Source organism: Sarcophilus harrisii, chromosome 2, assembly GCF_902635505.1.
Source record: "Sarcophilus harrisii chromosome 2, mSarHar1.11, whole genome shotgun sequence".
In the NCBI taxonomy this organism is placed as follows: domain Eukaryota; kingdom Metazoa; phylum Chordata; class Mammalia; order Dasyuromorphia; family Dasyuridae; genus Sarcophilus; species Sarcophilus harrisii.
Genome location: NC_045427.1, coordinates 587,454,147 through 587,467,425, shown reverse-complemented (window position 1 = coordinate 587,467,425; position 13,279 = coordinate 587,454,147). Strand labels below are relative to the sequence as shown.

General features: G+C 38.5%; 1 protein-coding gene across 1 annotated transcript; it reads left to right on the top strand.

Moving 5' to 3' along the window:
* Positions 1-1,675: 1,675 nt before the first annotated feature.
* On the top strand, positions 1,676-11,544 carry RBP4 (retinol binding protein 4). The gene is made up of 6 exons (XM_003755264.3): positions 1,676-1,769; positions 1,875-2,007; positions 2,121-2,260; positions 2,562-2,668; positions 10,280-10,492; positions 11,278-11,544. Exons 2-6 carry the CDS (start codon positions 1,897-1,899, stop codon positions 11,289-11,291), a joined length of 585 nt encoding a protein of 194 aa, XP_003755312.1. The 5' UTR covers positions 1,676-1,769; positions 1,875-1,896; the 3' UTR covers positions 11,292-11,544.
* Positions 11,545-13,279: the final 1,735 nt, after the last annotated feature.

The following is a 13,279-nucleotide window of genomic DNA, read 5'->3' as shown; positions in this document are numbered from 1 at the left end:
TGATATGGAGGAAACATCTACTAATTCCCTAAACTAATAACCAATTTCTTTTCCTGGCCTTGGAGAGTTATCTAGAACAACAGAAGTTAGAGACAGGAGGACTGAAAATTTACTTAAATTGTCTTTCATTTATATAAGAATGAGAATCAACCTAAGACTATTTTATGGGGCTAAATCTCGTGTGGTTCAACCTTATTTTACCCACCAAAGCTAAACTAGAGTTGACCTATATACAAGTATTTGTAATCATGAAGAAATCTGAGTAAGTGTGCCAAAATCAACTCTTAATTTCATCAGGATCAACTAAAAAACACACGAATAAAGAAGATTAAATACCTCTTTCCTAGGTAACTAAGAATTACAAACATTTTGTTGTAAAAAAAAAAAAAAAAAAACAACCACATCAAAATGATTAGATTTGAAACCTAGACCACTTTTTCAAACTTCGTGTCAAGAACTTGATTTGTTCAAATGAGTCCTTTTATTATTACGGAGGTAGTCCATGTCAATAATGTTGGCAGCATAGGGGGAAGAGGGGAGCTTATGGAACACTCAAAGACCTCATTTCTTGGTCGTTTGGCCAATTCTCTTCCTTTCAGTCAAAGGCTGTGATTTCCTGGGACATTCTAAATAAGCTAGCTGATCCTTGGCTGTCCCTAGATAAAGCCAAAGCAAATCATTCTAGATTCAAAATATCCAGTCAATCTGAATGTATACTATTGTGTAGACATTGTGTAGACCCACTGGCTCAGGACATGGGTCCTTATTTATCCCAGTTAACTCCAGATGCTTCCCAGGATCAGTAGTTTTGAAAAAACCAAAACAAATTCTTGTTGAACTTTAAAATGGTTAACTCCCCTTGCTGATAGTGTTATGGAGTCGGAGGTCATCCCTGTAATTATTGAAAGCTTTCCTCTGCTGTCCAGGGTTGCACTGCTAGAGAATATTTAACAGGGGTTTTAGTGTTTCTACAGATGTTGAAAGGCCCTGACAAATATTGACCTAGGGGCACCACCACTTGCCTGAAGGAGAGAAAAATAAATCCTTTATGTAATAAAGAGCTCTTTTGCTGAAATTCTTCTAATATCCTTCATAATTTACCCTCCAGTGGGAGAAGGAAAACCTTTCACAATGTTAGCTCCATGGTTACTAATATAATGAGGACCACACTGATTTCCACAGGGTCTCTAAAGACGTAATGTTCTGAGGAATCGTTTTTCTTCTGCAAGGGTTGCAAAGGGTCTTCTGCCACTAAAGTCACGACCCTACAGATACAGACCAGGTTATGATTGAGTACAACTGTTGAAAAACTGACTCGGGGTCTTTAGGCTATTGCTAGGCTGCTTCCTATCCCTCCCCTCCTCTCCCCCCCTTCCCCCTCCTATTCAGTTCTAGCAGCAGCCTCGAGGTTCCAGCCTCTGGGTTGAGGAGGTTTGACGTCCTTCACGAACACCCCTGTGTGTGTGGCCTGGTCCCAGAGATCCGAGGGACTGTGCCCCCCAGAAGGCGGCGGCAGACAGAGGACTGTTACGCAGGCTCAATCTCCGCGAGCCCCCTACCACCTGTTGGGCAGGACTGTGCGCGCCCCCTCCCCCAACTCCCGGGTCGCTCAGTCGGTCGGTCTTTCACCCTGCAAAGTTACGAAAGAGCGGCCCACCCCGGTGCTATAAAAGGGGCGGCGAGCCGCGCGCCTCCGCTTTGGCTCTGCAGTCGGCCACAGCAACCCCGAGGACCAGCCGGACGCTCCCACTGAGCCGCGCAGCATCTGAGTGAGTGTCTCCGAGCCAGCCCCTGCGCTCGCCTCCCGAGAATCAGGCAGGCAGGAGGAGGGCACAGCCGTTTTGCTGACGCCCCCTTTCCCCTGTGCCCCCCAGGACGGACCTCAGGAGCAGGAGGATGCAGCGGGCCTCGGCTCTCCTGCTGCTGCTGGCGCTGGGCGCCTGCAGAGCGGAGCGCGATTGCCGCGTGGACAGCTTCCGAGTGATGGAAAACTTCGACAAGGCCCGAGTAGGTATCAGCACGGCCCCTGAGCCCAGCCCGCCCGGGACCCCGTGCAGGGCTGGGCCGGGCTCAGCGAGTGCTCTTTCTCCCTCTCTGCCCCCTCCCCTTCTCCTTTCCAGTTCTCCGGAACTTGGTACGCAATGGCCAAGAAGGACCCTGAGGGGCTCTTCCTTCAGGACAACATCGTCACCACTTTCTCTGTGGAACCGGAGACTGGCAAGATGAAAGCCACGGCCAGAGGCAGAGTCCGCCTTCTCAAGTTAGTCTCCCAGGAATAGCTTTGCACTCTCACTCGGCGGGCCCGAGCTCTGGGCTCTGCGCGCCAGCGAGTCCTGCGCGGGTTCTGGACCCTGAACCCCGCGCTCCGCGCCCTGCGCCCTGCGCTCTGGCCGGCGTGCGGACAGGGCAGCTTGTCCCAGGCATCTGCCCCGCCATCCCTCCGCCCTGGTGCTGGACGGTGGGTGGTGGTGAGGAGGTGCCGGGGTGGGCGGAGAAGGGACCCAGAAAGGAGAGTGCGCCGATCAATCTTGATTCACTCTCCCTTTCTGTCTCCTTTGCAGTGACTGGGACGTGTGCGCAGATATGGTGGGCACCTTCACGGATACAGAAGACTCTGCCAAGTTCAAAATGAAGTACTGGGGAATGGCGTCTTTTCTCCAGAGAGGAAGTGAGTATTGAAGTGATTTGACAGCCAGAGATCCAGGATTTGTGGGGCAAAGATTCAGCGCTCTGAATATTAATATTGCTCCTTGGGGAAAGAGTTAATGATGAGCCTGAGATTGGAAGTGGATGGGAAACTTGAGAAGAGGAATTGGCATGATTTCTTGGGAGTGTTGTTAGGTTTTTGGATTATTCAGACTAGTTCCAGAACCCTTAATCCCATACCAAGATATAGTTGCAGATGGGAGACTGCTGGGCAGTCGTCTTCCTCATCCACTATATCTTTAAATATGGAGAAAGCACAAGTTTACTGGCTTTTCTTGGAATTCCATCCTAGTTGAAAGAGTCACCCAACAGTGTCTCAGAATGATGCCTTCAACTGTATTTATTTTGACTATTCACATTTACTAAATGACTTCTACATATCATCGTATTTGATGATTCCACGAGGTACTTCAAACAGGCATCATTCCCATTTTATAAATTTATAAAGTGAGGCTTCTAAGGGTTAAAAGAGCATTCCTAAATCACACAGCTGGGAAGTAGCAAAGCTAGGATCCTAGCTCCTACCTTTTGATTCCAAGCTGAATGATCTTTATGTGGGAGCATCTCTACCAGCCACTTACTAATATTCTCATTTGATGTTTCCCCCACTCCTTGCCTAGGCTGGCCACTGAGTTAGTGATACAGGGAAAGGACACTGGAAAATATCATCTCTGTTTTTTCTATAAGTGATCACTCTTTAAAAATAGGCTTCATGTTATCACAGCTGCATTCTCTTTAATGTATTTTTCCATATATACTGTTATCAGTGGATCTTGAATTTAGGGAGCCTTGAATTAGTGTGCCTTGCTCAATACTGAAAGGAAAATCACAAAATCATAGTCTTTTTGAATAGGAAATGATCATAATGATTATCTAAAGCAAATAATATGTTCATTCATCCAGGGATATGGGGGATAGACCCCTGAGTCTGGAGTCAGGAAGGTGTTTTTCAGAAATATCCAACTCTTCAATGACCCCATTTTGAGGGGTTTTCTTGGCAAAAATACTGGAATGGCTTAACCATTTCCTTCTCCAGCTCATCTGGCAGATGAGGAAACTGAAGCAGAGTTAGGGAACTTGCCCAGCATCACACAAATGTCTTAGGTCAGATTTGAAGTAAGGTCTTCTTAACCTGATTTTAGCTGTTTAATGGGTACCCCAGGCTGTAATGCACTCTCGTGATCTTTAACCCTGTTTTCTTGACAATTCTTGGACATTATCTTCTGGATAGATCTGCCTCCTACATTTTCATGTCTTGTCCTTTCCTATAAAATGGAGATTCAGCTAGCTGGCATAGTGAATAGAGTGCTGGGTCCCCAGCAGGACTTGAGTTCAAATTCAGTCTCAGACACTTACTAGCTTCAGTTAAACTCAATTGTAAAATGTTGTTAATATATAACACTTACCTTGGGGAATTGTTGTGAGAATCAATTAAGATAATTCTTGTAAAGCCTTTAGTACAGTGCTTGGCACATGGTAGGTGCTATATTTCCTTTCCTATTTAGTATCATCCCAGTATTCTGAAGCTACTTTCCAGAATAAATGCATTTGGAATCTGTTTTATAATTTACTATATAGTAAGGTGAAAAAAGTGCTAGCTTTAGAACCCAAGAACCTGAATTTGAATCCCAGCTTTGTCACTTACTACCTGTTTCTCTCTGTGCCTCAGTTTCTCTTCTATAAATAAAGGGGATTGGCCTAGATAGCCCCTGGAGTCCCTTTCAGTTTTAAATCTGTGCTCCTTAGGTGTCTATCAATCCATCCATTAGACAAGTTCCTAAAAAGTTATGTGTTTGATGAAAAAAAAAAAAAATATATATATATATATAAATTCATTTTAGCAGTATTTTACATTTTTAAAAAGGAAATGCATTCCCACAAGGGAAAAGAAATTTCATCTTAAGAAATAATGGAAGCACATTAAATAAAGTAGGAAAACTTTAAAAATAATTCATCTAGGAAATATATTTAAAATGACTATACATATCTAGCCTATATCAGATTGTTTGATAGGGAAGTGGGAGGTAAAAAGGGAAGGGGAAAATTTGATACTCAAAATCTTACAAAAATGAATGTTGAAGATTATCTTTACATGGAAATAGAGAACATAAAATACTATTAAATGAAAAAATATATACATTTAAGAAAAAATTAAATTTTCTAATCAAATAATATTACTAAAAATGAATTATGACTAAAATTCAGCTGAGATAGTCTGAAATGAGAAACAATACTATTGCAAAAGTTATGCAGTTCGAATGACTTAATCATTAATTCCTCCTGATGTTAGTAAGGTACCTCTAAGCACAGGAAATATTAAAAATGTAGAATCACAGTAGAACTGACAGGGACTTTAAAGATCATCTTTTGTGTTCAATTTTATCATTTTTACAAAGGATGAAACCAAGGCCCACAGAATTTTTTAAAATTATTTCAAGACCACACAACTTATTAATAGCATATGTTAGTATGTTCTTAAACCTGAGGTTGGTGAACTTTTTTTTTTTTTTTTTTTTTTTTGATAGCCATTATCAATATAATATATAATATTATAATATAATAAATTTCCTTTGTAATTCTATGTGTTTATGTATTTAGCAACATTATCCTGATAAAAACTCCAGAAGGTTCACCAGATTGTCAGAAACAAAAAAGTTAAGAAACCCCATAGTGGCACTTGAGTCCTAGAATTTGAATTCATTCTTTATATAGATGATTCCCCTATTTTCAAGCTGCCTGAAACCCTCTATGAATTTTTGTGTGCTTTTGCTTTCACCCCTATGGGTTTTGTTAGGTTTGTATTCTCCCAAACACTTCTTTTTTCCTTAGTGAAGAGAGACTTGGTGTCAGAAAGACCTGGACTTGAGGCACCAGCTTAGCAATCTTGGGGAGATGACTTAATGGGGCTTAGTTTTTTCATCAGTAAAATAGGCATTAAGAATGTTTGTCCACTTTGCCTCATAGGATTTCTATGAGGAGCAAATGAAATAAAATCTATAGAATGCTTTGTAAATCGTAAAGCTCTATAAAAATGTGAGGGACTTTTTAATATAGTTTATTTCTTTTACTTATTTATTTTTCCCTAGGTAGGATGTTATGGTGTGGAAAGAGCACTGGATCTGAAGCTAGATAACCTAGATTTAAATCCTGGCTCTCATACTTGCAGTTTGACCTTTGGTAAATCAAGGCCTTTAACTTTTAGCTTATCATGCATGGCCTCTGACCTTTTGTTTCACAGAACCTTAATTTATCTATCATCAAATTGGGGGAAGGGTATTGATCTAGATGATCTCTAAAAACTCTTTTCATATTTAAATTCTTCAATTCCCAAGATATTTAAAGAAGGAATATCTACATCACTGAAAAAATTCAAATGCTACTATTTAATCCTAAAAATATTTTTAAAGGTAAGATGCAAAATGCCCTCCCCCAAAAAATAATCTGGTTTGCAGTTAAATGTTTCCTTTAAATGAATAACTATCCTGGCATTTTCCCCTCTGAGTTAAATGTCCTTCTCTACATAGAGGACAAAGAACCTTCCTCTGTTCCTGGCCCAAAGACATCATGCTCCTATTGAGTTGCGGCTAGAGTTTTGAATGATGGGGGAAGGAGGTATAAGGAGTATGAACTTCAACCCTTCAAACACTCCAGCCCAATTGATCTGGATAACTGGGTTCAAAGTATTTTCTTTGCATTTTTTAGTCAATGCTTTTTAATTTTCTACCAGCTTTGTCTATGTATACTCTGGAGTAAACCTGTTTGAGAAGTCAGAAAAAATCTCAATCACACTGTTTGCTGGATTGACTTGACTAGTTTTTCTGGGGGAGCAAGAAAATGACAGTCAGAATAGCTACACCAAATTGTGTATGTACCAGTCAATACTTTCCCTTTCTGGATCTAAGGAAACCAAGAAGCAGATTTTCCACCATCCAGGCCTTATGTCATACCACCATTTGGGAATCAGCTCTCTGCATAGGAAAATATCATGTAGACTACCGGGACTTATACAGATGAGCATGGGAAGATGAAGTTTCAGTGGGTTATGCAGGTCTATTCTTCCTTGAATATCAGTAAGATTGTGGATTTGGTCTTTGTCAGTGGGCCATGAGCAATTGTTCCATTGAGAACATTTTTATAAAGATGAGACTTTGACCAAAATTTGTTACTCTGGCATTATTACTTAACACCATCACTGAGACATTAAACTAAAAAGAAATGGTCAGGGGAAGAGATGGGAAAGAATTCTCCCTCTTTTCTGTGGAATGATAGGGAATAGATGCAGAATGTAATATCAGACATAGGAGTGATGTACTTGCTTTTTTCTTAACCTTTTCTTGGTCATGTAGAAGCATTGTGTTGTAGTAGATGGAGAGAAAGCTTTGGAAAGCCTGGATTAGAGTACTATTTCTGATACATACTGTCTATATGACCCCAATCGAATTAATTAACTTTTTAGTACTTCTGGAAACTCAGTTTGGAAGACTCCAAACTGCAGCGAAGACATTGATCTCTGTTGATAGGGGAAGTTCCCCATATCATTGAAATCACATGTCTTGTACCTATCTTTTTTCCTTGTTTCAAGAGGAGGTTTCTTGGCTGGATAGCTGGATGGGGTAACATCTAGAAATGACTATAGTGTAAAAACAAAAAAGCATCAATAATATTTAGTTAAAAAAAGAAAGAAAGGCTCATGAGGAATGTGGTGGAGGTAAACCAAATACCCTCTCTCCTTTTAAAGTCAAGGACAGTCATAAATTTGACATAACCAAATGTGAAAAATAAAGTATATTTTGGTCCCAGAATTTTGTATTCTCCAAGTTATTTGGGAAAGTTCACAAAGCACAGATCTGCTGAGCTATTCAAGCTTGGAAAGCTTATCTAAATCAAATGTCAAAGAAAAATCTTTACCTCCATAGGAAAAATCATTTTCTTTTATGAATCATTCTAAGAAAGTCTTCAGGAGATAATAAAGCAGAATTCTCTGGGGCATGGAAGGAAGTAGGACTCATGCTCATGCTTTTTATTTTTGGCTCTGTGGCTTAATAACTAACTGTGTGATCATTGGTCATTTCACAGATATCTACCATTTCCTCCATTAATAAAATGAAAGTAACTTTATTGAACAGAAAAGTTTGGGATTTTAGTTTAGAAAAAGTAGTCAAAAAATTTACTAAATGCCTAATATATATGTCATGAATTCATTCATTATTATAAAATAGGGCCTTTTAGTTCCAATAGACTTGTAATGGAAAGTGTCATCCACTTCCAGAGAGAGAACTATGGAGATTGAATATGGATCAAAGCAAAGCATTCACTTTTTTGTTATTATTGTTGTTTGTTTGCCTCTTTTTTTTTCTTTATTGTGTTTTTTCTCTTTTGATCTGATTTTTTTTTGCATAGCATGACAAATACAGAAATATGTTTAGAAGAATTGCACATGTTTTACTTAAATCGGATGTTTGCCATCTTTGGGGAGGGGGAGGAAGGAAGAGAGGGGGAAAAAATGGAATACAAGATTTTGCAAAGGTGAATATTAAAAACTATCTTTGTGTGTATTTGAAAAAATAAAATACTACTAAAGATAAACTCAGGAAAGAAATTTTAAAAAAATAAAGTAGGGTCTTTAATGAAATTCTTTTTCCTTCCTTGTCTGGAGTAGGAAGTACAAAAAGGTGGGCCTTGGAATTAATTCCTGGCTCAGCCATGGGTTATTTCATGACAATGGATTAGGATAAGACCACATTTTATGTCTAGAGGATTGCTATTTGCAGCTAAGATATATTCATGTAGGCCTAGATGGTCCCTAATGTGTACAAGTGTCCTGGGACAAAAATTAGGGACCATCTATATCGATAACTCCCAAATCTATATATCTATCCCTAGTGGCTGCCCTGAGCTACAGTCCCATGTAACTCCCAATTCCCTATTGAACATTGTAAACTGCCTGTGTCAGAGACATCTAAAACTCAACATATCCAAAACCTAATTTATTGTCTTTGCCTCCATATGCTCCCTTCTTCCAGATTTCCCTTTTTCTGCTCTATGCCTTAGCATTCTTTCAGTCTCCCATATTTGTAATGTTGGTATTATGCTTGACTCTTATTTTCTCTCCCCCCCCCCCCCATGTCCAATCCTTTGCTAAATGTTTACTTTTTTCCCTCCACAATATCTCTTGCATATAACCCATTTTTTCACTCCCACACCCACTATTTTAATTTATTCTCTCATCCGTATTATTGCATTACATGAGAACCAACAAGAGCAACAACATAATGGAGTCAATACTCAATGATCCACAAATAGGCCAGACATATTGTTCATTTTCTATGGCAGATCCTGTTTGTAAGTTTTTATTGATAACCCCCATTCTACTTAGGTGTGAGGCAACACTGTGATCGTATTAGTTTGTTTATTGCATCTAGTATATAGTCCAGCAAAAGCCTTTTAAAGTTATATACTTCAAGGCATTTGAAGTAAAATTCAATAATTTTTTAATTGTGCTTCTTAGCCAAAAAACAAAAAGTGTGGGGCAAGGATAGCAAGTCTAGAGAAAGACAAATTCTACGGATATTAGTAATTCACACCTAAAACAGGATGCTGATAGAGATCATACATTTAGAGCCAGAAGGACCCGTAGGGGGTCAATTAGTCCCAGTTGAGGTCCAGTACAAAGTCACACAAATAAGTGTCAGAGGTGGGATTCAAATCCAGTTCCTTTAATATAGGAAAGGTAGGGGCCTTCAGGAACAAAATGGCATTCTTTCCATTCCCATCCATTGTCAGTATAATGTGGATGAGTCCAAAATGACACCACAGAAGTAGGAAGAGGTATTAAATCAGGCTACTTAGTGTGGTTTTCTCTATATGAAATTGTGAATTCCTGGAAGATTGTATCAATATTAAAATGTAATTACCAGACCACCCTAAACTACCTTCTTTCCATCTCATGTCCTCCTACTATACCTGCTATTATTGGTTTTGTTTCTTGGATGATTGAGCTGAATGAGCACTCTTATGTCTTACCAGATCAATTGACAATTCTTGCAATTATACAGTAATTTTTTATACTTCTCTTTTTGTCTAAGATATTGACATTATCCAAAAGCAAATAGCAACAATTTACACACACACACACACACACACACATCAACATTTGCTATTTATTTATAACATGAACATCTAGAGATCTTACTCATCTGTGTTATAGGGCAACTTTATATAATAAATTGAAAATGGAAGAAGTATCATTATTAGAAGCTATTATTAAGTTCATAGATGGACATTGAAGAAAATTCTTTGTTGTTTTAAGAGTAAAATAAAATTGTTTCCAGATTTTTTTCTATTCCATAAAATTATTCTGAACTTTTTGTCGTCATAAAATTTTCTGAATTTATCTTGCTGACTTCTGAGCTAAATGAACCAAATCCCATTTAGATTCTCCTAAGTCATGTTTGTATGCATCTGGAGAAGACTGCTGTTGAGCACCACTCATTGTCAGGGTATCTTCTTCTTAACCTCACTGTTAAACTTTGTCCCTCACAAAAATATGACATCATCATTTCTTTGATCTTAGATGATGATCACTGGATCGTGGATACTGACTATGATACCTATGCACTGCAGTACTCCTGCCGCCTCCAAAACCCTGATGGTACCTGTGCTGACAGCTACTCTTTTGTGTTTTCTCGGAATCCTCATGGTTTACCCTTACGTGCTCAGAGAATAATTAGGCAAAGGCAAGAAGAGCTTTGCTTAGGGAAGCAGTACCGAATGATCGTTCATGATGGTAAGTGTTTTTTCCAGCTCCCTCTAGATATATCCAGCCAGTAAGCAACATGAGCTTCAGAAATGTGGTACAGCATTATCTTGGTGAATTATGATGAAACTCTTGACTATTTTTAATAGACAGTGAGTTGGTAGTGAATCCTGTACAAATAAATGCAAGAAGAAAAGTGGGGTTTTCTAAGCTCCCCAAAAATCTTAAATCTAAATTTAAGAATAGAGTTTATCGTGTTATTTTATATTCTCTACTGCCCTATCCCTCGAGGAGCTCAAGGACTAGAAGGACACCAATACAATCAAGTGAAATTTTTTTTAAAAAATCAGGTTAGGATCTGAGATCACCATGGAGAGATTGCTTCAAATAGAAATGGCTTTCCTTGGCCAGTGTGTAGATTTTGTATACCAGAGTCCAAAAACAAGGCTATGTTAATTTTCCTTAGAATACATTCCATGAGGACAAATATCCAAATAAAATGCAAAATAACTTTTTTTTGCATTATGTGAACAAGTGGTTCTCAGACTTTTTTTCTTTTTCTTTTTTTTTTTTTTTTGTTTATGGCACAATATTTTTTTTAGGAATTATAGTGTACTGGGAGAATTGGGAGGCTCTCAGTCCAGGCAATTTTCAGCTTAAGCCAAAATTCCTCACAAAGTAGGGTGCCCCAACATGCCCTGTGAGAGGCACTAATGGAAAAAGATCAAAATAAACATTAAAGAACATCGTTTTGTAGGCAATTAACTCAGAATGTCATATACCTTTTAGTAATAACTTTTTTTTTTCTATTTCAGGCTACTGTGGTTAACACCAAGCAGTGGGAACTCATTTTATCACTACACCATAAATTTAGAGTTTGATTTAAAACATCAGAAAAACTCTCATTCAACCTTCAGATATATTTATCAGAATTACCTAGTTTTGTTTCTGAAGAATAGAGAAACCTTTACCAAACATAAATTTATAAAGGAATGCATGCTAGTTGTAACAAAATGTATGTGTTTACTATCAGTTTCTTTTAAAACATTATTGAAGATAAAAATTTCAAAATGTTCCACTTATTCCTGTTTTGTTTTTTATTAATACCAAACTAGAAGTGCTCATATCTCTTCTTTATAAGCACAGCATGGAAAGTATATTTTGATTCATGTAAAGAAATTCTTAAGTCCTGAAATTTCTCAGCTAGAGAACGCCTATGTGTGTCCCTTAGAACTGCTGAAGTTCCATACAAAATCCCACATGAAGCAGGGTTAATGGTTAATTTAAACTCTAAACCTGGTATAGTCGAGTATTGCATTTATCTTTGGAAAACCTGGTTTTCTCCACTACTTATTACCCTCTATGCAAGTTAATCAACGTCCATGGGCCTATTTGTTTACCACTAAAATGAAGGATTTGGAATACTCTTCCAACTAACTCTTATGATTTTGGTCTGCTCCCATTTCCTAAAACAAGGTTTTCCTATAATTAAGCAACTGACCCTTAGTACTCCATAGGTGGTTCTGTGCTTCTGCCCAACTAGGAAGGCTGACTCTTTAGTCTACATTAAGACCTTGGATAGAATTCACTTACTCCCTTTTAATAGGTTTGGAGATTTAGAGTTGGAAGAAGCAATCTAGTTTACCTTACTCATTTTAAAGCTATGGAGATTGAATCCCAGAAAACTTAGGAGTTTAAGGTTTCTAATGGTATCAAAATTGGACATCCAGCTCTTAACCCTAGAACCATTTCTTTCTCCATCATAAAAAATAAATGAAAAACTTCCTCGTTTCTCTCTCCTATTCAAGTAACCCCCCCCCATGTCCCCAGAGAACACACCTGTTGTGCCCTGATATGGAATGGGGTACCAGACCAGACCAGAGGGTGGGGGGAAGGAATTGGTATTTGTATTAGATGTTTCTATAAGGATCAAAGTGCACTCCCCTCTTTCCTCTCTCCCTGGCATTATGATAAATAAAGGATGACAGAAAGGGCTAGGGTTGGATTTCGGTGCTTTGGGGAAGAATAAGGTGCTTAGGTTAGTGCTCTGCTCAGGCAGATAGTTTAGAGCATTTGCCCTCCATGAGAGAGGGTGAAAGTCCTGCCTAAATAAAAAATTCTGAGAGAATCTGCTAGGTAGAGAAGCATGCCATGAGTTGATGTGCCAAAATTTGTAGAGGGCAGAACTCTGGAGAAGTATACTTGAAAGAAGGTGTTAACTCAATGGAATTGATGAGATTATTTAGTTTACATATATTTAGTTCTTAGCATGGTGATGTAATAGTTCTACAGTTGATGTAATTGTAATAAGGTATTTAAACTGAGGACAAAGTCAGCCACAGATATTCTATCTTTGACCAGTGGTGACTCTCATGCCTCCTGCACTAAGATCAAGACTGGGCCAGAATAAAGAATCTATACTCTATTCTTGACTACTCTCATAGTGATTATTCTGCTAAGACCAAGGCCTGTCCCAAGGCCCTCCAGAAAGCTAGCCTGGACATTGCAAAAATTATCAAAGAGTACTGAGGGGCCCACAAATGAGAAATACACCCAGTGATGATTTATGGTCATTTAACCTGCTTTCTGAAAGGAAGAAATGCCTAGGACAATCTGGAAGGGTCTCCATTTTAATTTCTATACCATACCATTCTAAAAAACACTAATTAGTTGTCTTCATGTAGATACCTCCAGATCACAAAAGAAAATGCATCAAACTTTTCACAAAACAGTTTTAATTTATATTCAACTACATTTTCCCAAAAATATTCCAATTTTTTTTGTCATAAAGTTTCATAGCCACAATGACTGCAGGTC

What these genes read in the sequence shown, in the direction of transcription:
- RBP4 (XM_003755264.3), top strand. Translation starts at nt 1,897, where the DNA reads ATGCAGCGGGCCTCGGCTCTCCTGCTGCTGCTGGCGCTGGGCGCCTGC. An exon ending in AAAACTTCGACAAGGCCCGA is followed by an intron (nt 2,008 to 2,120) that starts GTAGGTATCAGC and finishes TCTCCTTTCCAG; the next exon opens with TTCTCCGGAACTTGGTACGC. An exon ending in GTCTTTTCTCCAGAGAGGAA is followed by an intron (nt 2,669 to 10,279) that starts GTGAGTATTGAA and finishes CTTTGATCTTAG; the next exon opens with ATGATGATCACTGGATCGTG.